The 26,975-nt window shown below is 38.8% G+C and overlaps 1 protein-coding gene across 8 annotated transcripts in view; it reads right to left on the bottom strand.

Moving 5' to 3' along the window:
- Positions 1–26,975, bottom strand: part of LOC121387613 (tensin-1-like) — a 231,028-nt gene that overhangs the window by 21,008 nt on the left and 183,045 nt on the right. For 7 of the 8 annotated variants that reach the window (XM_041518772.1, XM_041518778.1, XM_041518776.1 and 4 more), the window contains 4 exons: positions 19,286–19,451; positions 15,445–15,492; positions 7,557–7,764; positions 4,796–4,947 (listed from right to left, as the gene is read on the bottom strand). In XM_041518772.1, coding sequence (XP_041374706.1) covers positions 4,796–4,947; positions 7,557–7,764; positions 15,445–15,492; positions 19,286–19,451 — 574 coding nt within the window. The remainder of the gene's footprint in view (positions 1–4,795; positions 4,948–7,556; positions 7,765–15,444; positions 15,493–19,285; positions 19,452–26,975) is intronic. The other variant, XM_041518777.1, reaches the window with a different exon arrangement.

Genomic DNA, 26,975 nt, shown 5'->3' with positions numbered 1-26,975 from the left:
CGCTGTGTAAATAGGTGTAACCAGGGATCGAGGTACATGTGTGTATAATGATTGTATTACACACTGTTACCGTATTACACAGGTGACTGTCAAATACACACAGTAAGTAGTGGATAGGCCACTGTTTAATATATACAGTTGTGTCGGTCAATACCACAGGATTACTTTTGACCTTGTATAGCAAGGGATTACAAGGGTAACAGCCTTTCTACCTGGCACCCACAACAAGAAGTGAAATAGAAATAAACTCACTGCACGTTGAAAGAAAGAAAGAAATGTTTTATTTAACGATGCACTAAACACATTTTATTTATGGTTATATGGCGTCAGACATAATGTCAAGGACCACACAGATTTTGAGAGGAAACGCGCTGTCGCCACATAGGCTACTCTTTTATGACAGGCAGCAAGGGATCTTTTATTTGCACTTCCCACAGGCAGGATAGCACAAACCATGGCCTTTGTTGAACCAGTTATGGATCACTGGTCGGTGCAAGTGGTTTACACCTACCCATTGAGCCTTGTGGAGCACTCACTCAGGGTTTGGAGTAGGTATCTGGATTAAAAACCCCATGTCTCGACTGGGATCCGAACCCAGTACCTACCAGCCTGTAGACCGATGGCCTAACCACGACGCCACCGAGGCCGGTCACTGCACGTTGACTGCACGGCCTTGGCAGTATCAGGATTAAGTCACTGGCAATGTCAAGTGTTTTAATGTGCACATTCAGAACAAGCTGTTAGAGTGCACGTCTGTCTTGGGTTTAGGTTCTAACCAGTACCAGATCCTTTACCCAAAACAAGGGAGTGGAATGTAGCCCAGTGGTAAAGTGCACGCCTGATGCATGGTCAGTTTGGGATCGATCCCCGTTGGTGGGCCGATTGGGCTATTTGTCATTGCACCATGACTGGTATATCAAAAGGCTGTGGTATGTGTTATCCTGTCTGCAGGATGGTGCATATAAAAGATCCCTTGCTAATAATGGATAAATGTAGCAGGTTTCATCTTTAAGACTATGTTAAAATTACCATAGCCACTAGAGCACATTGATTAATTAATTATCGGCTACTGAAAGTCAAACATTCGATAATTCTAACACAGTCATCAGAGAACACTATATTAGCAGCAAGGGATCTTTCATATGCACTATTCCACAGACAGGATAGCACATACCAAGACCCTTCATATACCAATCATGGGGCCACCAATCATAAAATACATATCAGCAAGGGATCTTTCATATGCACTTTACCACAGACAGGATAGCACATACCAAGACCCTTGATATGTCAGTCATGGAGCCACCAATCATAAAATATATACCAGCAAGGGATCTTTCATATGCACTATTCCACAGACAGGACAGCACATACCAAGACCCTTAATATACCAGTCATGGGGCCACCAATCATAAAATATATACCAGCAAGGGATCTTTCATATGCACTATTCCACAGACAGGATAGCACATACCAGGACCCTTCATATACCAATCATGGGGCCACCAATTATAAAATACATACCAGCAAGGGATCTTTCATATGCACTTTACCACAGACAGGATAGCACATACCAAGACCCTTAATATACTAGTCATGGGGCCACCACAAGGGATCTTTCATATGCACTATTCCACAGACAGGATAGCACATACCAAGACCCTTGATATGTCAGTCATGGGGCCACCAATTATAAAATATATACCAGCAAGGGATCTTTCATATGCACTATTCCACAGAGAGGATAGCACATACCAAGACCCTTGATATGTCAGTCATGGGGCCACAAATTATAAAATATATACCAGCAAGGGATCTTTCATATGCACTTTACCACAGACAGGATAGCACATACCAAGACCCTTCATATACCAATCATGGGGCCACCAATCCTAAAATACATCCCAGAAAGGGATCTTTCATATGCACTATTCCACAGACAGGATAGCACATACCAAAACCTTTGATATACCAATCATGGGGCCACCAATCCTAAAATATGTACAACAAGGGATTCAATCCTTCGACTCAAGCAACTTGTGCGAGTGCTCTACCAACTGAGCTAAACCCTGCCCCTATCTACAATGCAGCCTCAATACTTGACGAATACACCACGAAGGTGAGACGGTATATTAACTAGACACCAATTGTGACTGATAAAAGTCTAGGCAGGTTGGTGCAACATGTTTGTTTAATGTGCTTCATACAAATAAGATAGTGATGAATGAAATGGCACTTGATATTCAATAGCAACACTCTGCAAGCTGACCCACATACCAGCAAGGCAACAACAGAATGTTAATGCATTTCTTTTTATTGAACGATATCTCATTTTAAAACTGAATGCCATCTAGTTTTCAAACACCACTGTGGCCAAATAAAAGGTATAGCATGTATAAACTGAAAAGGTAGAATTATGCACAAAATTCAAATCTACTCTGGACATGATTTATGGCATGCTTCAGAACTTGTGTCCAAGGTAACATGTCTGAACACAAAGGAGACATGAGTATGATAAAACATATTATTACATACCTATTCAATCTTACTATAGTGATAAAGGCCTTTTGAAACCGTGTAATAAATTTATCCTGTATCGCACATACATGTATGTGCAATCTGGACCGGAACTTTTAAATGGGGAATTCCCTTTTTCTTTTTACTGCAGTTAGCGCCTTTTATATACCATTTACAAATGACGTCATATTATATTTGAAACATCACACAAGACTGCTGCAGAGTATGATTCTTAACACGGTCTCGTGATATATATTCTTGAACAAAATAAACTTGTGCAATAAATAGGAAGTGAAAACAATGTGTGTGAAGTTCGGGATATTTATACCTCAAAAAGTAGAAAGGTTTGTATCAGTATATAAATGCTGTTGGTATAAAGCTCCTCAACAATGGCAAAATGTATGCAAACATACACTTACATGTAGGAATATATTATCTGCCAGTATATATAACATTTGTACATTTGAAATATGTCTACATACAGTAAAAAAACCCATTTCAGTCATGTTTATTTCCTGCAAAAAGCACTTTTAATTTTTTTTTTAGCAGGGTCAAAACTGCCGTCGGTAGGCCATTCCACCTATGGCAATTTTTTTTTTAATTGCCATGTGAGATAATTCTTAAGTTTGAGCCCTGTTGAGGTAGTTAAAGTGTGTGACATCAAAATACATTTGTGCAAATCATGATACAGTTATATGAAAACAACTTTCGAACTGTGATTTACTAAACATCAAATTAAACTGTTATTTTTATGTGATAAATATGCTACCAATATTTTTTTAATATGTGAAAGATCGACCTCATCTAGCTAAATGGTATATTTGTCTCGGCAGAGCCTTGATAAATACCAATGAACATAAACTTGGTTAATATTTTCCATATTAAAAACCACTCTTGATGAATCCTCTGCATATCATTCATTTATGTAACTGGCCTCAGGAAATGCATGGCATGGTGATTAAGCCATCAAATTTATACGGCTGGTAGGTGCTGGGTTCACATCCTGGAACCGGCCCCCATCATGAGATGTAAAATCACTATATTGTGTGTAGTCAAGGGGAATAACCTGACACTAGTGTAGGTGGCGTTGTACAACATCACTGTCAATTGTTTACTTTACTTACTAGCCACTAACAACTCATTATTAATCCCTGACTGGCCTCGATGGCGCAGTGGTTAAGCCATCAGACTACAGGCTGGTAGGTACAGGGTTTGCAGCCCGGTACCAGCTCCAACTCAGAGCGAGTTCTTAAGGGATCAGTGGGTAGGTGTAAGGCCACTACACCCTCTTCTCTCTCACTAACCACTAACAATTAATAACTAACCCTCTGTCCTGGACAGACAGCCCAGATAGCTGAGGCATGTGCCCAGGACAGTGTGCTTGAACCTTAATTGGATATAAGCACGAAAGTAAGTTGAAATGAATGAAATGAACCCCTGACCTAGACGAACAACCAAAATAGGTGAAATCTGTGCCCAGGGTAATTATACTTGAACCATAATTGAATAAAAACACCAAAATGAAGTTACTGTACCAGGAAGAAAGGTACCTGCATGTATGCACTATTCCAGTAGTACAGTACTTACCACAATCTTTCATGTACCAGTCAAATGGTATTGATTACTAGTAGCAAGGGAAAAAGAATCTTTAAACAAAAGGACAAAAAATATTTTTGTTTAACAACACCACTGGAGCACATTGATTTATTAATCATCGGCTATTGGATGTCAAACATTTGGTAACTATGACACATAATCTTCAAAGGAAATTCACTACATTGGAGAAAGAATGAGACAGAACATTTCCATAAATAAGAGATGACAAACACTGGAGAAAGAATGAGACAGAACATTTCCATAAATAAGAGATGACAAACACTGGAGAAAGAATGAGACAGAACATTTCCATAAATAAGAGATGACAAACACTGGAGAAAGAATGAGACAGAACATTTCCATAAATAAGAGATGATAAACATTGGAGAAAGAATGAGACAGAACATTTCCATAAATAAGAGATGATAAACATTGGAGAAAGAATGAGACAGAACATTTCCATAAATAAGAGATGACAAACATTGGAGAAAGAATGAGAAAGAACATTTCCATAAATAAGAGATGACAAACATTGGAGAAAGAATGAGACAGAACATTTCCATAAATAAGAGATGACAAACATTGGAGAAAGAATGAGACAGAACATTTCCATAAATAAGAGATGACAAACACTGGGAAAAGAATGAGACAGAACATTTCCATAAATAAGAGACATGCTTACCAGCAAGAGATGACAAGCTTCCTCTGCGAGACAGTCCGAAGTAAACGCTCGGTGAACTTTGACCCGTCATCGAGTGCGGAACAGTGGACATGGAGTGGGCAGTGGACAGCTGCTGTCTCAGGGTGTTCAGGCTGCTGTTGGGGGAAGGGGGGCTGAAAGAACACCACAAATCAAATGACTATACGTTGGGGGGAGGGGGGGGGGGAGGCTGAAACAACATCACAAATTAAATTAACAACATTCTCTATATGAGCTGTGACATGTCAAAACCTACAATTTGGCATGAGGTCAAGGTGTTATGGGGGGGGGGGGGGTCAGGGCTGAAACAACATCACATATCAATTTGCTATTACTAAACATAAGTTATTTTCATTAAAGACATTCTGTCTAGATATATAAAAAAAGATGTCAATATTTGTTAAATGCATACTGTCACGGATTTAAGGACCTCATTTCTAAAGAAATTGGATAATAAATAAAAATTACATTAATTGTTGGAAACCAAATCTAGCTATTGCATCACCTTAACTGAACCATGATGGAGTGAAATCCATGTCATCCCTCTTGGCAATTTTAGTTTTTGAATTATGGACCATTGCCATAATTTAATTATTTTTACAAAATGTCATTAATAAATGGAGTATAGTGGTTATGAAGATGGTTGAATAAAGTACATTTAAAGGCAAATCAAATTATTTTTGTTCAGGTAATACTTTGTTAGACCATTAAATAGGTCAGTGGTCTGTGACAATATGTCTTTAAATAGGTCAGTGGTCTGTGACAATATGCCTTTAAATAGGTCAGTGGTCTGTGACAATATGTCTTTAAATAGGTCAGTGGTCTGTGACAATATGCCTTTAAATAGGTCAGTGGTCTGTGACAATATGCCTTTAAATAGGTCAGTGGTCTGTGACAATATGCCTTTAAATAGGTCAGTGGTCTGTGACAATATGCCTTTAAATAGGTCAGTGGTCTGTGACAATATGCCTTTAAAAGGACATCATCAGTGCATTACATTTGCTTGGCTATATACATTATACATAAATAAAATTAAATGTCCTGCTCCAAAAGAACCTTATATCAGGGCTTCTAGAATTTTATAAAAATCCACTAGCCATGAGATCAGTGATTTTAAAAATGTACTAGCCACGATTAAAAATTCACTAGCCCTACTTTACTTTTAAGTTAAAACAAGATTACTAAGTAATAGTAATAATCAGATATGTCACCTAAAGAGCGATATAGAGTTTAAAAATGCTAACATTTGATGTGGGGGCAGGATATTCATATTTACAAAATAGACTTAACTGCAACATTTGACACAAAACGTTCACTAGCCGTCGGGCATGGCAATAGTAGTTATTTACTAGCCCAACATTGAATATCACTAGCCATGGGAGTGGGGATACCATAATCTAGAAGCCCTGTCTGGCATGGCAATAGTAGTTATTTACTAGCCCAACATTGAATATCACTAGCCATGGGAGTGGAGCTACCATAATCTAGAAGCCCTGTCTGGCATGGCAATAGTAGTTATTTACTAGCCCAACATTGAATATCACTAGCCATGGGAGTGGGGCTACCATAATCTAGAAGCCCTGTCTGGCATGGCAATAGTAGTTATTTACTAGCCCAACATTGAATATCACTAGCCATGGGAGTGGAGCTACCATAATCTAGAAGCCCTGTCTGGCATGGCAATAGTAGTTATTTACTAGCCCAACATTGAATATCACTAGCCATGGGAGTGGGGCTACCATAATCTAGAAGCCCTGTCTGGCATGGCAATAGTAGTTATTTACTAGCCCAACATTGAATATCACTAGCCATGGGAGTGGAGCTACCATAATCTAGAAGCCCTGTCTGGCATGGCAATAGTAGTTATTTACTAGCCCAACATTGAATATCACTAGCCATGGGAGTGGGGCTACCATAATCTAGAAGCCCTGTCTGGCATGGCAATAGTAGTTATTTACTAGCCCAACATTGAATATCACTAGCCATGGGAGTGGGGCTACCATAATCTAGAAGCCCTGTTGTATGAAAAAGCACAAAATACATATAAACAGGTCCAAATATTTGATAATTTTGACATATAGTCATTGAGAGAAAACCCATTACATTTTTCCATTAGTAGCAAGGGATCTTTTGTATGCCCCATCCCACAGACAGGATAGCACATACCACAGCCTTTGATATACCAGTCATAGACCACTGGCTGGAACGAGAAATAGTCCAATGGGTCTACTGAATGGGATCAACCCCAAACCGACCATGCATCAAACGGGTACATTACCACTTCACTTGGCTACATAACAAGGGATCTTTTATATGCACCATCCCACAGACAGGATAGCACATACCACAGCCATTGATATACCAGTGATAGACCACTGGCTGGAACGATAAATAGCTCAATTGGTCCACTGAATGGGATCAATTCCAAACCGACCACACATCAGTCAGGTGCATTACCACTTCACTTGGCTACGTAACAAGGGATCTTTTATATGCACCATCCCACAGACAGGATAGCACATACCACAGCCTTTGATATACCAGTCATGGTGCACTGGCTGGAAAAAGAAATAGCCTAATATAGGCCCACCGACGTGTATCAATCCCAGACTGACCGCGCATCAAGTGGGTGCTGTACCACTGGGCTACCTCCCACCCCAGGTCCAAACAATTTCTGAAATCCGTACGGCCTCTTTCTTACAATAATTATATTGAGGATGTGTACAACGTCGTCGTGACTCACCTTCCAGCTGACCCGGGACTGCGCGGTGATGACAGCATCCTCTGACTGGTGTCGATGTGCAGCGTCCCGTCTTGATGCTGCTGCTGCTGCAGCTGCTGCTGATGTTGTTGCTGCTGGGTGTGGTACTGGGTCGTGTGCTGTGTCTGGTACTGCAAGTTCTGCTGTTGCTGGGTCAGCGTGCCCATCGGGCTCACTACAGTGCTGCCACCTACCAAGGGAGAGAACTCAGTAAGGTCTCAAATAACAAATGAGGGAGCACATCATTTAGTAACTGAAACAACAAAGAGTGACTGGAACCAAGTCCCTTATCCATAGTGTAATGAAGTTAACAGTGTTATTGACATTCAGTCCCACATTACTGACATTCAGTCCCACGTTACTGACATCCAGTCCCACGTTACTGACATCCAGTCCCACATTACTGACATCCAGTCCCAAATTAATGATGTCCAGTCCCACGTTACTGACGTCCAGTCCCACGTTACTGATGTCCAGTCCCACGTTACTGATGTCCAGTTCCATATTACTGACATTCAGTTCCATGTTATTGACATTCAGTCCCACATTACTGACGTCCAGTCCAACATTACTGACATTCAGTCCCACATTGCTGACATTCAGTCCCACATTACTGACATTCAGTCCCACATTACTGACATTCAGTGTGTGTTTTTTTGTTTTTTAAGAGATAAGCTGTGATCAAGAATGCCCAATGTGCTTCTGAACCGTATCTGTGAATGTGCCCAAGACTTTGTCAGAACTGAATGCATCTTGTATTTAGTTCAAATGCATTATGGGTATTTTTCAATATAAAGATATTGCATTAGAAACATAATCCCGTAATGAAATATGTATCTACCAGTAGCATATTTAGTTCTATGTTAATTATCTAAATAAAAGCAACTTTAAAAAGGCAATACTATCATGTAGCAATCAAATAATACAAAATACAAGCAAATAAGACAAGGCCTGATTTAAGACTTGTCCCAGGAATTTAAATTGTATATGCAAAAATAACCTTTTAAAAAGGGCTAATATGAATTCATTAAAAAAAAAAAATTCCCACAATTTTTTACATGTACATGTACTTTATTAAATAAAATTATTAAATAATATCATGAAAAACAGGAACGCTACCGTAAGTATTAACATTATTGAAACATGAAATACATCCATTATTGTAAATTCACCCTATCAGTTTTGCCGATATTAATAAATTCTGTATCGGCACTCGTCCTGTTTACTAATAAATTCTGTATCAGCCCTCTTCCTGTAACTAGTAGATGCAACTAGTGTGCAGAGAAAATCTATAACAGCAATCTACAGTGAAAAGCAGAAAACACACCACCAGAAGAACTAAAGTAAAAACCTTGACCCAAGGGCTTATATTATTATCTTATATATACAATGAAAATGTTCTTGAACAAACAAAAAAAAGAGAGAGAAAAAACTTCCCACGGTCTTGAAGCCTATAATCTGTCCCACAGGGAACACCATTTTTCATGCTATGAAATTTACTACAAGTTATTTATTTCTGAGCCGACTGATTTGTAAATTGCACACAAAAATAGTACGGTATTATTTTGTTATATCCAAAACACTTTTACTTTTCTTCTTACATTAAACCAAACTGAAATTATTTGCAATTTTTTTTTTTTATAGAATGATGAGACGGACGATTTGTAAGTACTGTGAACTTTACATCAAATAACAAGCATTGTAGGTAGAGTTAAAATCAGAGGATTTTTATATTTCTATATAACATTTAAGAACTCTGGTTTACTGTTTAAACCCTATCTCTGTAGAAAACAAAGACCAAGTGACATAGGGCTAGTTCTGGATGAGTAGAAAATTTTGACAAATTATCTATCAAAAAAAAAATTGTTACATAAAATATCCACTGGCTGGAATGAGAAATAGCTCAATGGGCCGACAGATGGGGATCAATCCCACGCCAACCATACATCAAGCGAGTGCTTTACCGCTGGGCTACATCCCGTCCGTGGCCCTTTAACGTCAAACATTAGGTACCAGTAATTGTGACAAATAGTCAGAGGAAACCAGCTACATTTTTCCATTAGTAGCAAGGGATTTTTTTTATATGCATATCCACTAGATGGATTAAAAATGTCAGTAGACAAGAAACTCAATTAAACATGTCTCATTACAGTTGACACCTTTCAACTGACGACATATTCAAAAGTAAAATGCTTTGAAATTTAAACCATCTGACAAAATAACTTTGTAAAAAATAAAACTCAATTAGAATATTTTAAAATCTAACATTTTAATTAATATGTGAAAATAATGCTCAAACGTGTATTTCTCAAATCCAAATTATACCTAATTCATAAAAATAAACCTCAAAAGTTTCTATTTAAAATCAAATGTGCATATTTAGTTTGTGAAAAAAAAATCTCAAATGTGCATATTTAAAATCTATGTTATACTTAAAGGTGCAGACCCTAGTTTCAACCCATGAAAAATGGACACTATGTTTAGTTAATCTACAAACCTGTAACACATTTAGATACAGAAAGAAAGAAAGAAATGTTTTATTTAACGACATATTCAACACATTTTATTTACGGTTATATGGCGTCAGACATATGGTTAAGGACCACACAGATTTTGAGAAGAAACCCGCTGTCGCCACTAAATGGGCTACTCTTCCGATTAGCAGCAAGGGATCTTTTATTTGCACTTCCCATAAGCAGGATAGCACAAACCATGGCCTTTGTTGAACCAGTTATGGATCACTGGTCGGTGCAAGTGGTTTACACCTACCCATTGAGCCTTGCGGAGCACTCACTCTGGGTTTGGAGTTGGTATCTGGATTAAAAATCCCATGCCTCGACTGGGATCCAAACCCAGTACCTACCAGCCTGTAGACCGATGGCCTGCCACGACGCCACCGAGGCCGGTCATTTAGATACAGATATAAGAGAGAGAAGCTAAAATCTGTGATGCTTAAATAGGGAAATATTGTCTAAAAATAACTAGATCTTGTCTCGATAACCATTACTTCTCAGACAATTTTAGAATTATGAAAAATGATTTTGGGGTATTACAAAAACCGGGATGACCAGAACCACTTCAGGTTTATGAAAATTAATATTCTAAATAATAAAATGTAAGTACATGTACTTCTAATTTAAATGATCAAAAACAGTTTTAATAGTGAAAAATATGTCGTAGTGTTTAAAAACTAGGGTCTGTCCCTTTAATAGTGAAAAATATGTCGTAGTGTTTAAAAACTAGGGTCTGTCACTTTAATAGTGAAAAATATGTCGTAGTGTTTAAAAACTAGGGTCCGTCACTTTAATAGTGAAAAATATGTCGTAGTGTTTAAAAACTAGGGTCCGTCCCTTTAATAGTGAAAAATATGTCGTAGTGTTTAAAAACTAGGGTCTGTCACTTTAATAGTGAAAAATATGTCGTAGTGTTTAAAAACTAGGGTCTGTCACTTTAATAGTGAAAAATATGTCGTAGTGTTTAAAAACTAGGGTCCGTCCCTTTAATAGTGAAAAATATGTCGTAGTGTTTAAAAACTAGGGTCCGTCACTTTAATAGTGAAAAATATGTCGTAGTGTTTAAAAACTAGGGTCTGTCCCTTTAAGTTGTGACAATAAAGCTCAAATGAGCGTATTTAGAATTTAACAATACACTAAAATAAAAATCCCTATTTAATTGTTTGTAAACCCTTGGGTCAGGTGGACAAGTTGTCTACCTTTGACTGACTGCCCGACCGCCGAGTCCTCGGGAATGGAGGCATAAAGAGGATCAGAAATACGAAACACCGGCTGCTTGGCCCCGCTTCGCAGCCCATGCGGTGGCAATTCTCTCGTTTCGCCCGGCGGTGATGTGGGACTTATTATCGGTGCGGGAGCTAAGACAGAGGCAGGAGGCAAGATGCTGTTTAGTGTTGCATAAAGCTCAAATCTACATGCAAAGGTTTCCCTTGAAAAAGAGTTCATGTTTCAAGCTTTGGCAAGAGTTGTTTTCCCATGAATCAATTTTAAAATGCTCAGGCAAAAGTTGTTTCCCTTGAATCAATTTTAAAATGCTCAGGCAAGAGTTGTTTGCCTTGAATCAATTTTAAAATCGTCTGGCAAGAGTTGTTTCCCTTGAATTAGTTTTGTTCAGACAGGAGTTGTTTCCCTTGAATGAACTTTAACAAAATTTAAAAGACAAGAGTTGTTTCCCTTGAATAACTTTCAAATTTATTAACAAAATAAAATTGTTCATTTCAGCCTTGGAAACAGTTGTTCCTTTGAATAGATTTTTAGTTAATAATTAACAGAAGTTCAATTTCAGTTGTTTGCCCTGCAATTGTAAATAGAATTTGATTAACTGGAAATTGGAATTTTAATATTATAACATTTTAACTTGCCAAAGATTGAAACTTTAAAAACACTCTGTACAAAAGCCATTTTAAATATTTTTACTTGTGTTTAATTATGTCATAGGAATATACCTAAATGTGAATGAATTAACAGTATTATTTACTTAAAATATTAAAATAAAATATTTCCTTCTATTGAGATTCAAATTTCATTGTAAATTTCCTCGGTAATGTTTTTGTCATTTAATATTACCAAAGCATATATACATTTTAAAAACTAACTAATTATTAGTAATTAATTAAGCTTTTGTTAGATTAAATAACTTTTAATTTCTTCTATAATATTTTATGTATACGTTCAGAGTACGATTAATAGATTAAGTTTGTTAGAAAGCCATATAAACTTAGTTTAATTAGGTTTAATAAATTTATACTTCAAACATATATTTTACTGCTTTAACTATCTATATTTTAGTTTACTATAGAAGTAATGAAATATACTTCTGTTTATGTAATAATTACAGTCAAACCTGTCTTAAGCAGTCAAACAAGAGAGTAGATAAAAGTGGCTACTTAAGACAGGTGGCCACTGAGTACAGGTTGCCACATATATAGTCTTTAAAACATTTGTTGTTGTTTCTTGTTTTATCGTCTGTACTGCTAATCAATGGATGTGTGCTTCACAGTTGATTATTAATCAACTTTTGACATGTCATCTTCAGAAAAAAAATGCAGACGAAATGTATTAAATTAACCGTTCTCAACAAGTTTGTTTTCTTTTCCATTTAATTATTTAATTTCTACTTTATGCAGTATATTGTCATAGTAAGTGAATCTACAAGTGTCAAGCGTAGCCTGCCCAGAGGCAATTAGATGCACTCCATAGTCATACTTTCTTAATTGATACACAGTGGAGATATCGGGACTGAATGGGTACTAGTATTCCTGAAGGTGTGAAGATCGGTTATGTCCTGCACCGTATTGCTGTTGTTAAAATATCCCTTTTAAATAATAGTAAAACTTTACTGTGGCCACTTAATACAGGTATTCTAGCGATTTGGGATCCGATTTGGGTGGCCGCTGGCTAAGTTAGACAGGTGACTGCTTATTACAGATGCATTTACATTATAAATCGTCTGGGAGAAAAAAAAGTGGCCGCTTAAGGCAGGTGACTGCTGGGTACAGGTGGCCGCTAGGACAGGTTTGACTGTATAATACTTATAGTCCAAAAAGAAACCAATGCATAATGCTAAAACGCACATAAAAACATATTAAGTTTTAAACCCTCATAATTATTTTTACATTAAAATTCCAATGTAAATAAAAAGTTACTTGACAAACTTCCATAAATCGAATTAAGATTTGTTTTTAAAATCTACTTTTAAAAAACTTTATCTGAACTAATAAATCTGTCAGAAAAAATACTATGACTAAGACATTTTATTTTTATAATTTCATTGCTGTTATTATTTGCCTCTGAAAAACTGCATATATTTGTTAGAACAGAGCAATGGCTTTCATACAAGTTAACGATGCAACACAACAGTATTCTTGAAAACAACCCTAAAACATACATGTACATGTATGTTCTCTGGAAACAAAATTAAAACTTGTTATATAATCAGCAATTAAAAAAATAAACTAGATATTTCCATTTGGCCTTAAATTGTTTCATCAAAAACAGAACCATACAACAAAGATACAACAGTTTCGCGGTTGTTTTCAAAGCAAAGTGCAAAAACCAAACTATAATGTTAATATAAAAATATTTTGCAAACCATGCTACAAAACATGCTATAAAATAAGAAACCATGCAATTAATATTATAATTAGGCATGCAGTGTTGTTAATAGAACATATCGTAATGTAGTAGGTAAATTGTATCTTTCTACTCATTTTTGTGCTTATATCTGATTTAGGTTCAAGTTGTCCTGGGTACACAATCCGTCTATCTCAGCAATCTGTCCAGGACAGTGGGCTACTGGCAAGTTATTGTGGGAGCCGGTACCGGAATATGAACCCAGTACCTACTAGCCTTATACCTGATGTTTTAATCACTACACAACTGATGCCAGCAGTATAAGCATTTAAAAGTATATCCACGTCAGTTATTAAGGAATTAATATTCTTATTTATTTTATAAATTATAACACAGGGTTCAAACTTAACAACAGAACCAACATTAGTTAGTAAGGGGTCTTTTATATGCACCATCCCACAGACAGGATAGCACATACCATGGCCTTTGACTTACCAGTCGTGGTGCACTGGCTTGAATGAGAAATATCCTGATGGGGATCGATCTTAGACCAATCACGCATCAGGCGACAGCTTTACCACTGGGTTATGACCCGTCCCCTGGGCCTATAAATACTTGGTTTTGTTTTTGGATATTTCTACTAACATGGACTAAAAAGTAAATAATTCAAACAGCATCAAATTTGATAGAATTGTGATTATTGGACCAATGAAAATTTAAGACAAAATAATTATGTTATTAATTAATAGCAACCAATAATGCTCATACATTTATTCCAAATTTTTTGCCTCATTATAAACAGTAAATTGTTTTTAAATTTATTATTTTTATGCTAACATACTCTAAGATTGTTTGAAAATAAGAATTTTGTTTGAGGAAAATAAGAATTCTAACTCTGGGATTCTTTGAGGAACTGAAGAATTTTAATTCTTGAATTCCTTGAGGAACATTTATATTCAGTATTTATTGAAGATGTTTGGATAAGCTAACCATTTTCTAGCCAATTTAATTAAATATTACCCACAACCAGATGAAGTGAATAAAGAGAAAGAACTATGCAGAAACTAACAAGATGTACGGCAGCTGATATCATTGTGTTCCTTGCATAACTTTATGTCAATGAAAATACAACACAAAATGTTTTATAACTTATTTTGATGCAAAATCACGAGTAGATTCTTTTCAGTTTGATATAACTGAGTAAAATGAAAAAAACTTCCAAAATTTCAATTTTTAAAAGCATAAGATTTCTCAAATACATACTCAACTGAATTAATTATTAATAAAACACAAATTTATCAATATTAAAAACTTTAGCTAAGGGTCTAGTTTTAATAAAATTTGTTTGGTTTTTAAAATTCAGAGAAAATCTAAATTGTGACCATGAGAAATTTTATTATGAAAAATTGCATTTTTCAAACAAGCATCTGAATATATTTACAATAAATACAAATTTACATTTTATAACAAATTTTTTAATGCTTTTAAATGACATTCTTCCAAAATGCATAAATAATTTAGTATAATACAAATTTAAAGTAACGCAAAGCATACCATGCTAATAGTTTTTTTAACCATGGTAAATGGAATAACCTGAACAAGAATGATTAATTATTTGGGGAAGAATCTTAATTAAAAAACAAGGTTCTTGCATTAGCTTCTATTTAAAATATGTTTCCAAGGACACACAATAACTCTGCTGTCACTGAAGATTTCTATAGTGAACTAGAGAATATCAGAGAGGAGTTTTGGTAAATAGTATTTTTCTTCTCTTCCTATTTTACCTGTGTTCACATACGGCGTCCGAGGGGTAACAGGGAATGGCGGTGTTACTACAACAAAAGTTGTAACGTACATCAATCAATAAAACGGAAGATTCCAATATCATAATCTGCTATACACTGCTAAAGCGGCATTCTCATTATGCAGTTAGTTGCAATGATTTCTCGTAGTGTTGTCATTCTGATTTTGTTGTTCTCACAGTACGATTCGATCGCATGCGACAAGCTGGTGCGACTAACTGCATAATGAGAACACTCCGTAACCAAACATTAACATAAAGACATGGAAAGCAAATAAAAATGTTTTACAATATTCAATCCTGAAGCATGTTTACTAAAACAATTCATTAAATTACTACCATTAGGGGCCATCCATAATTTTCAACATTTTCACAAGCGTACAAACCCTACGTGGGGGGGAGGGGGTTAAGGGGCCAGCGTACACTTTTTTTGAAAATGAAAAATGTTGATCAACATTTTTCATTTGGGGATGTACATTTTTAGGGGGGGGGGGGTCAAAAGCGTACGCTCGTGAAAATTTTGAAAAGTATGGACGGCCCCTTACTAAAGTCTGTATAGGAGGGTCATATAATTTAACAGTACAGATTTTAACAACCATATTATTTGGCTAGACTGGTATTAACTGTTTGCGTAGAGCACATTACTTTTGGACGTCAAACATTTGGTCATTCTCACACACAGTCTTAGAGAGGAAACTCGCTACATTTTTCAATTAGCAGCAAGGGGTCTTTTATATGCATTTCCCCATAGACAAGACATCAGTTAATATAACATTTGAGATGACAATAGTTGGGGACACTGGTTGAGTTGGAAAACCTGCAAAAGGGTCCACCATGGAAATTGTTTCCTATGATCTGAGCACCTTAAGAAAGAAATGTTTTATTTAACGACACACTCAACACATTTTATTTACGGTTATATGGCGTCAGACATATGGTTAAGGACCACACAGATTTTGAGAGGAAACCCGCTGTCGCCACTACATGGGCTACTCTTCCGATTAGCAGCAAGGGATCTTTTATTTGCGCTTACCACAGGCAGGATAGCACAAACCATGGCCTTTGTTGAACCAGTTATGGATCACTGGTCGGTGCAAGTGGTTTACACCTACCCATTGAGCCTAGCGGAGCACTCACTCAGGGTTTGGAGTCGGTATCTGGATTAAAAATCCCATGCCTCGACTGGGATCCGAACCCAGTACCTACCAGCCTGTTGACCGATGGCCTAACCACGATGTCACTGAGGCCGGTCTAAGCACCTTAGGTCAGTACTCTACTGATTTAGGTTTTTTGCTCAGAACATTTAGTTCCGTACATCTGGAAGTGTTCTTGGTTGTTCTGTTGTGTATATGCGAGCTCAAGATAGTGTTTTGATGTGGCTGTTTGGCCTGTGACAAAATCATGTCAGGTCATAGGGTTTAATGTGCAAATTCAGACTTAAGATAGGGTTTTAACGTGCTCATATACCTTTATGGTTTCGAACACGCCTATCCCAAGTCTGGCCTCTGATATGATCGGGGGTCTGACTCGGGGCAGGGAAAGCAAAAATTCAGAGCAAGTTGTTGTATCCAAGACATTTCATTTCATTTTGACTTATTTTCGTGCTTATATCCAATTAAGGTTCAAGCACGCTGTCCTGGGCACACACCTCAGCTATCTGGGCTGTCTGTCTAGTACAGTGGGTTAGTTGTCTGTTGTTAGTGAGAGAGAAGAGGTTGTAGTGGTCTTACACCTACCCATTGAGTCGTTAAAGCTCGCTCTTGGTGGAAGCCAGTACCGGGCTGCGAACTCTGTACCTACCAGCCTTATGTCCGATGGCTTAACCACAACACAACCGAAGTTGGTTCACGCATTCAAGACAGCCAAACTCTTGGTGATACTGAGGTTTTATAGACACCTTTTGGAAATACACAAGGTGCTTCACCCAATAGAAGACTGCCACTCTCCATCAACGATATATTCTACTTTGTTTGTAGGACATCAAAGACTCGTTTTGCCAAATCTAAACTTGCACAAGACAGAGTTCAGTGGGTATTTGGACAGTTGTGATGGTATGTAGTTTAGCTTGTGTTTTTAAAAGATGTGGAGGTGACAATATACATTTAAAGGGACATACCCTAGTTTTTAAACACTAAACTTAAATCATACTTTACTTAGATTTTATTGTTTAGATTATCAATTTCTGTACATTCGAAGTGTTTTTGATAACTTAAATCATACTTTACTTAGATTTTATTGTTTAGATTATCAATTTTCGTACATTCGAAGTGTTTTTGATCAACCTGGTATTTTTAAGATCACAAAATGCATTTCTCATATTTTTAAAAACACACCTGCGTCTGAGAAGTAACAGTTATGGAGTCGAGTTGTAGTCTATTTTTAGAGGATATTTTACCATTTCAAAGTCACGGACTCATGTTTCACTCAATTGTAACTGTATCCAAATGTGTTACAGGTTTGAAGATTAACTAAACTTAGTGTTAATTTTCACGGGTTGAAACTAGGGTATGTCCCTTTAAGAAAAATACCATGTATAATAATATCAGATACATTTTGTACCTTTAAACAACGTACCACTGTAATAAAGTCAAATTAATTTCGTCATTAGTCCACTGATTAGAGAAGTGCACATTTTTTGTTCAATGAAATTAACATCAATGGATGAATCCTCCTCTGTATACAGACTTTGAATTTCTCAGAGAAATAAAATCTGACTAAATCATTATAATTATTCATGCTTCATGCATTTTATTCTTTATCATTCTTTATCAAATGCAACACATACTTCTACATTGTATCTACTTTGACAAATAGCAAGGACAAATGGCAAGTAGAATATTTTACCAATAATAAATTATTATCATTTCTGGGGTGGACACAATAATGCACATGCAACAATCTTAAAGGCATACTGTCACAGATTTAAGGACCTTATTTCTTTAAAAATAAATAATAAAAATCAAAATTACATTAATTTTTACAGACCAAATCTAGCTATTGCATCACTTTAACTACACCATGATGAAGTGAAATCCATGTCAACTCTCTCAACAATGTTAGTTTTTGAATTATGGACTATTGCCATAATTCAATTATTTAAAAAAAATATTAATAAGTGGAATATGGTGGTTATGTAGATGGTTGAATAAAGTACATTTAGGGACAAATCAAATACATATATTTTTAAGTAATACTTTGTTAGGCCATGTAATAGGTCAGTGGTCTGTGACAATATGCCTTTAAAGGCCATAAGCTACTATTGTACATACTGACAAGTTGACAACAAGATTTAACATTAATGAAACAAAAACTAATGTAAACTCAATTTAGACATGTTCATATTGTAAAAAAAAAACCCATCAATATTTATTGATTATTTCCAACCTATGTTAAAGCATTTAAACTACATACTTTGTAACAGTAAGACTCAGTCACTATAGATAATTTTGCCACCCAAATATATGTTTTTAAAGTTATCCACTCAGCAACTATAGATTATTGGCATGTGTTAACCACTCAGTACCTCTGAGCATGTTAGTCATTCATTAATTTTATTTTTTTCTATCTACCTTAACCAATCAAAAAATAATTTTCTTCTTTTTTTGAGATAAAGTTAACCACTCAGTAACTCTAGATAGTTTACAGATGTTTAACACTCAGTAACTATTGATTATTTCTTCATAACAACTTACTAACTCCATAATGTTTTGTATGTTATTTTCACTTTATTACTTGCCTATGTTAAACACTCACAAACTATTAATATTTTGCATACGCCAACCACTCAGTTACTATAGAGTTTTAGCACTGCCTGTTTCTCATACCTGGTGAGGTGGGGAATCCCGGCGTGGTCGGTCGTCCCAGAGTTCCGGTGTGTGTTTCCGGTTCGAGGGTCTGCACGCCCGGACCAATCGGCCTCAACATGATCCGGTCCTCCTCAATCTCGTGGATCTGTTTCGGGGGCGGACCTTCACTCTTCTGGATCTGACTCTGAGCAAAATTAAAAGAAAGGAATGTTTGTTTAATGACACCTCAGCACATTTTAAACTAGTCTACGGCTATTTGGAAAGGAAAGGAATGTTTGTGTAATGACACCTCAGCACATTTTAAACTGTGGCTGTTTGGAAAGGAAAGGAATGTTTGTTTAATGACACCTCAGCACATTTTAAACTGTGGCTGTTTGGAAAGGAAAGGAATTTTTGTTTAATGACACCTCAGCACATTTTAAACTATGGCTATTTGGAAAGGAAAGGAATGTTTGTTTAATGACACCTCAGCACATTTTAAACTATGGCTATTTGGAAAGGAAAGGAATGTTTGTTTAATGACACCTCAGCACATTTTAAACTATGGCTATTTGGAAAGGAAAGGAATGTTTGTTTAATGACACCTCAGCACATTTTAAACTGTGGCTGTTTGGAGAGGAAAGGAATGTGTGTTTAATGACACCTCAGCACATTTTAAACTGTGGCTATTTGGAGAGGAAAGGAATGTTTGTTTAATGACACCTCAGCACATTTTAAACTATGGCTATTTGGAGAGGAAAGGAATGTTTGTTTAATGACACCTTAGCACATTTTAAACTGTGGCTGTTTGGAAAGGCAAGGAATGTTTGTTAAATGAAACTTCGGCACATTTAAAACTATGGCTGTTTGGAACAGAACGGAATGTTTGTTTAATCAAACCTCAGCATGTTTTTTAAACTACGGCTATTTGGTGTCTTAACATGTCATTATTTCAGCACTTGGTCGAGTCAAAAAATGAGAAATTTGCTACAGACACAAAGCAATGTCACGGGCTGTCAATAACAAGTTTGTTTTGTTTAACGACAACACTAGTGCACGTGGATTTATTAATTGTTGGTTACTGGATGCCAAACGTGATAATTTTAAAACATTGTCTTAGAGAAGAAACTCGCTACATTTTTCCATTAGTAGCAAGGGATTTTTTATATGCACCAGACAGGATAGCACATACCACAGCCTTTGATATTCCAGTTGTGGTGCACTGGCTGGAACAATATATAGCCCAATGGGTCCACTGACAGGGACACTGTTTTTGTCTTACATCTGTTTAACATCTGTTTCTAGACTTTGTAAATTCGAACATTAGTTTTTATTATATGCACTGTCCCACAGGTAGGACAGTACATACCATAACTTTTGATGTGCCAAGCATGAAGCACATTGGTAGATCCTGAGACATACTGTACCACTGAATTACACCCTACCACCTGGACTAACAATATTACTAATATATTATATTATTTACTGCAATTATCATTCATTTGTTTCGTAATACATTGGTTAATACAGAGGTTATTTACGAGTACCTGTGACCTAACAAATTAAAACACAAGCGTGCATCAGGTTCCCCTACCTTCTCTCCCAAATCAGTCCTGGATATTTTTTTTTATTATTATTATTTTTTTAATATATATATATTTTTATTGTCCCCAGAATATAAAATGGCAGCGTCAGGGTTGGGGTGCCCTGAGCTCACGGTCTCACAATATTTTTTAAATTTCATATGGTATACACAGTTTTATATACATACATATAAATGGCAAAATATATACACACGAATAGATATAATCCACACACTTTATGTATATTGTTGTTGTTGATATTCTGTCTGGGTTTTTTTAATTAATTTTTTTAAATTATTATTATCTGGGGCCAAGAAGGAAAAAAAAATGATAAAGGAGAAGATGTTATGTACTGAATTAGTATTGATACAAGAAAGTATTATGAAAAGCTGTGTGAAGGAGTATAAAGTGCGAAGAAGGTATTTTAGAAATAAATATATCTCAATATTTGATAGATTTAATAAACTTTTATGATGTTTGAAATAAATTATACCACTGCTCCCATTCTGTCTTGAAATCTTCATAATTACCATTTTTATATAAGATACATTTTTCAGTTTCCAACTTTTCTTTAATTATAATTTTTAAGGCAGAGAAGTTTAATTTTTGTTTTTGTATTTTCATGGAATAAATATAATATTTTATGTTAATAATTAACCAATTTATTGCATATGTATTTGTTTTTTTAAGCAGACCCAAAATGGCAATATGTTTATCTATAATTATGCACTCTTCTATAGTATTGAATATCCAGTTCGTTTATATATATATTTGTGTATATGCAACAAACTTATATGTGCATACCATATACAAAGAATTTAAAGAGGGTATTCTATAAGTGTCTTCATGTGTGATACATGTTATATTGACATACAGTTTGTGTGTGAATACAAATGTGGATAAATTGTGCATTAAATTAAATTGTAAACAGGTGATATTAACAATATAATAAATAAATAAAATTCGACAAAAAACTTAAAACAACAAACAAACCTAAAAAGTTAAATAGGACACAAACATTTCAAGACACTGGTTTTCAGGGTGCAGTGGTTAAGCTATTGGACTTAAGTTAAGTAGGTAATAGACTTCCATTAAAGTAACAGCACACACATAAAACAAGTTTTGCAAGTGTGCGGATACTGCATTGGCTTCTCTCTCACTAACCACTAACAACTAACCCACTGTCCTGGACAGACAGCCCAGACAGCCGAGGTGTGTGCCCAGGACAGAGTGCTTGAACCCTGTACACAAAAGCAACAAGGGAGCTATGACTACTGGAGTTACAATTACATACAGGTTAAAATACATGCATTTGTATAAATGCTACAAACACAGCCAATCCTTTATAGATAACAAATAGAACTCTACAATGACTACTTTTTAACATGCCTCTATACCACAACATTTTTGGGTATACTTTTTACAATGAAAAACAAATGTAGAAAAGTAATAATTTTATTTTTTAATTATAAAATAAAACCAAACTGATTCTAAAAACTCAAACTGATTCTAAACTAAAACAAACTAATTCTAAAACAAAAACAAAACAAAACAATCTGAATAGCCTTCCATGAATTCAATTAATTTTGTGAAGTGATAGAAATTATTTTTTGATTGGTCTTATCGTGCAGGAGTAGACAGCCATTGCTATCTGTTTGATGATCCTATATGAACTGATAAGCAGGGCTTCTATAATTTTTATAAAATCCACTAGTCATGGGATCATGATTTTTAAAATTGACTACCATAGCCATGATTAAAAATTCCCTACCCTAAAGTTACTTTAAGTTAATACAATTTTACTAAATAATAGTAATAATCAGATATGTCACCTAAAGAAGGAGATAAAGCTTAAAAACACTAACAGTGGGGGGTTGGGGTGGGGAAGGATATTCATACTTAAAAAATAAACTTAATTGCAATATTTGACAATTTTTTTCACTAGCCGTCAGGCATGGCAATAGTAGTTACTTACTAGCCCAACATTGAATATCACTAGCCATGTGAGTGGGGCTACCATAATCTAGAAGCCCCGTCTGGCATGGCAATAGTAGTTATTTACTAGCCCAACATTGAATATCACTAGCCATGTGAGTGGGGCTACCATAATCTAGAAGGAAGATATGCTCCAGAAACAAAATGTTTACAGATGGACGGACATATGGACAGACAACACCATATCATAATATAACCTGTCAAATTTTTTATTTGTTTAATGACGCCACTAGAGCACATTGATTTATTAATCATTGGCTATTGGATGTCAAAAATCTGGTAATTTTGACATATAGTCTTAGAAAGGAAATTTGCAACATTTTTACATTAGTAGCAAAGGATCTTTTAGGATCCACTATACCACTGAGCTACGTCCTACTATACCACTGGGCTACGTCCTACTATACCACTGGGCTACGTCCCACTATACCACTGGGCTACGTCCCTCTATACCACTGGGCTAAGTCCCTCTATACCACTGGCTACGTCCCTCTATACCACTGGGCTACGTCCCACTATACCACTGGGCTACGTCCCTCTATACCACTGGACTACGTCCCTCTATACCACTGGGCTACGTCCCTCTTTACCGCTGGGCTACGTCCCACTATACCACTGGGCTACGTCCCTCTATACCACTGGGCTACGTCCCTCTATACCACTGGGCTACGTCCCACTATACCACTGGGCTACGTCCCTCTTTACCACTGGGCTACGTCCCACTATACCACTGGTGTACGTCCCTCTATACCACTGGGCTACGTCCCACTATACCACTGGGCTACGTCCCACTATACCACTGGGCTACGTCCCACTATACCACTGGGCTACGTCCCTCTATACCACTGGGCTAAGTCCCTCTATACCACTGGGCTATGTCCCTCTATACCACTGGGCTACGTCCCTCTTTACCACTGGGCTACGTCCCACTATACCACTGGGCTACGTCCCTCTATACCACTGGGCTACGTCCCTCTTTACCACTGGGCTACGTCCCACTATACCACTGGTGTACGTCCCTCTATACCACTGGGCTACGTCCCTCTATACCACTGGGCTACGTCCCACTATACCACTGGGCTACGTCCCTCTATACCACTGGGCTACGTCCCTCTATACCACTGGGCTACGTCCCTCTATACCACTGGGCTACGTCCCTCTTTACCGCTGGGCTACGTCCCACTATTCCGCTGGGCTACGTCCCTCTTTACCGCTGGGCTACGTCCCACTATACCGCTGGGCTACGTCCCTCTATACCACTGGGCTAAGTCCCTCTATACCACTGGCTACGTCCCTCTATACCACTGGGCTACGTCCCACTATACCACTGGGCTACGTCCCTCTATACCACTGGACTACGTCCCTCTATACCACTGGGCTACGTCCCTCTTTACCGCTGGGCTACGTCCCACTATACCACTGGGCTACGTCCCTCTATACCACTGGGCTACGTCCCTCTATACCACTGGGCTACGTCCCACTATACCACTGGGCTACGTCCCTCTTTACCACTGGGCTACGTCCCACTATACCACTGGTGTACGTCCCTCTATACCACTGGGCTACGTCCCACTATACCACTGGGCTACGTCCCACTATACCACTGGGCTACGTCCCACTATACCACTGGGCTACGTCCCTCTATACCACTGGGCTAAGTCCCTCTATACCACTGGGCTACGTCCCTCTATACCACTGGGCTACGTCCCTCTTTACCACTGGGCTACGTCCCACTATACCACTGGGCTACGTCCCTCTATACCACTGGGCTACGTCCCTCTTTACCACTGGGCTACGTCCCACTATACCACTGGTGTACGTCCCTCTATACCACTGGGCTACGTCCCTCTATACCACTGGGCTACGTCCCACTATACCACTGGGCTACGTCCCTCTATACCACTGGGCTACGTCCCTCTATACCACTGGGCTACGTCCCTCTATACCACTGGGCTACGTCCCTCTTTACCGCTGGGCTACGTCCCACTATTCCGCTGGGCTACGTCCCTCTTTACCGCTGGGCTACGTCCCACTATACCGCTGGGCTACGTCCCTCTTTACCGCTGGGCTACGTCCCTCTTTACCGCTGGGCTACGTCCCTCTATAGCGCTGGGCTACGTCCCTCTATACCACTGGGCTACGTCCCTCTATACCACTGGGCTACGTCCCTCTTTACCACTGGGCTACGTCCCACTATACCACTGGGCTACGTCCCTCTTTACCACTGGGCTACGTCCCACTATACCACTGGGCTACGTCCCTCTATACCACTGGTGTACGTCCCTCTATACCACTGGGCTACGTCCCACTATACCACTGGGCTACGTCCCTCTTTACCACTGGACTACGTCCCTCTATACCGCTGGACTACGTCCCTCTATACCGCTGGGCTACGTCCCTCTATACCGCTGGGCTACGTCCCTCTATACCGCTGGGCTACGTCCCTCTTTACCGCTGGGCTACGTCCCACTATTCCGCTGGGCTACGTCCCACTATACCGCTGGGCTACGTCCCACTATTCCGCTGGGCTACGTCCCACTATTCCGCTGGGCTACGTCCCTCTTTACCGCTGGGCTACGTCCCACTATACCGCTGGGCTACGTCCCTCTTTACCGCTGGGCTACGTCCCTCTTTACCGCTGGGCTACGTCCCTCTATAGCGCTGGGCTACGTCCCTCTATAGCGCTGGGCTACGTCCCTCTATACCGCTGGGCTACGTCCCTCTATAGCGCTGGGCTACGTCCCTCTATACCGCTGGGCTACGTCCCTCTATACCGCTGGGCTACGTCCCTCTATACCACTGGGCTACGTCCCTCTTTACCACTGGGCTACGTCCCTCTATACCACTGGGCTACGTCCCTCTTTATCACTGGGCTACGTCCCACTATACCACTGGGCTACGTCCCTCTATACCACTGGGCTACGTCCCTCTTTACCACTGGTGTACGTCCCTCTATACCACTGGGCTACGTCCCACTATACCACTGGGCTACGTCCCTCTTTACCACTGGTGTACGTCCCTCTATACCACTGGGCTACGTCCCACTATACCACTGGGCTACGTCCCTCTTTACCACTGGACTACGTCCCTCTATACCGCTGGACTAGGTCCCTCTTTACCGCTGGACTAGGTCCCTCTTTACCGCTGGGCTACGTCCCTCTATACCGCTGGACTAGGTCCCTCTATACCGCTGGACTAGGTCCCTCTATACCGCTGGGCTACGTCCCTCTATACCGCTGGGCTACGTCCCTCTATACCGCTGGGCTACGTCCCTCTTTACCGCTGGGCTACGTCCCTCTTTACCGCTGGGCTACGTCCCACTATTCCGCTGGGCTACGTCCCTCTATACCACTGGGCTACGTCCCACTATACCACTGGGCTACGTCCCTCTTTACCACTGGTGTACGTCCCTCTATACCACTGGGCTACGTCCCACTATACCACTGGGCTACGTCCCTCTTTACCACTGGACTACGTCCCTCTATACCGCTGGGCTACGTCCCACTATACCGCTGGGCTACGTCCCTCTATACCGCTGGACTAGGTCCCTCTTTACCGCTGGACTAGGTCCCTCTTTACCGCTGGACTAGGTCCCTCTTTACCGCTGGGCTACGTCCCTCTTTACCGCTGGGCTACGTCCCTCTATACCGCTGGACTAGGTCCCTCTATACCGCTGATTACTACGTCCCTCTATACCGCTGGGCTACGTCCCTCTATACCGCTGGGCTACGTCCCTCTTTACCGCTGGGCTACGTCCCTCTTTACCGCTGGGCTACGTCCCACTATTCCGCTGGGCTACGTCCCTCTTTACCGCTGGGCTACGTCCCACTATACCGCTGGGCTACGTCCCTCTTTACCGCTGGGCTACGTCCCTCTTTACCGCTGGGCTACGTCCCTCTTTACCGCTGGGCTACGTCCCTCTATACCGCTGGGCTACGTCCCTCTATACCGCTGGGCTACGTCCCTCTATACCGCTGGGCTACGTCCCTCTATACCGCTGGGCTACGTCCCTCTATACCACTGGGCTACGTCCCTCTATACCACTGGGCTACGTCCCTCTATACCACTGGGCTACGTCCCTCTTTACCACTGGGCTACGTCCCGCTATACCACTGGGCTACGTCCCTCTATACCACTGGGCTACGTCCCTC

This window comes from Gigantopelta aegis, chromosome 13, assembly GCF_016097555.1.
Source record: "Gigantopelta aegis isolate Gae_Host chromosome 13, Gae_host_genome, whole genome shotgun sequence".
NCBI classification, from domain to species: Eukaryota; Metazoa; Mollusca; class Gastropoda; order Neomphalida; family Peltospiridae; genus Gigantopelta; species Gigantopelta aegis.
This window is presented reverse-complemented; position numbering and strand designations above follow the sequence as displayed.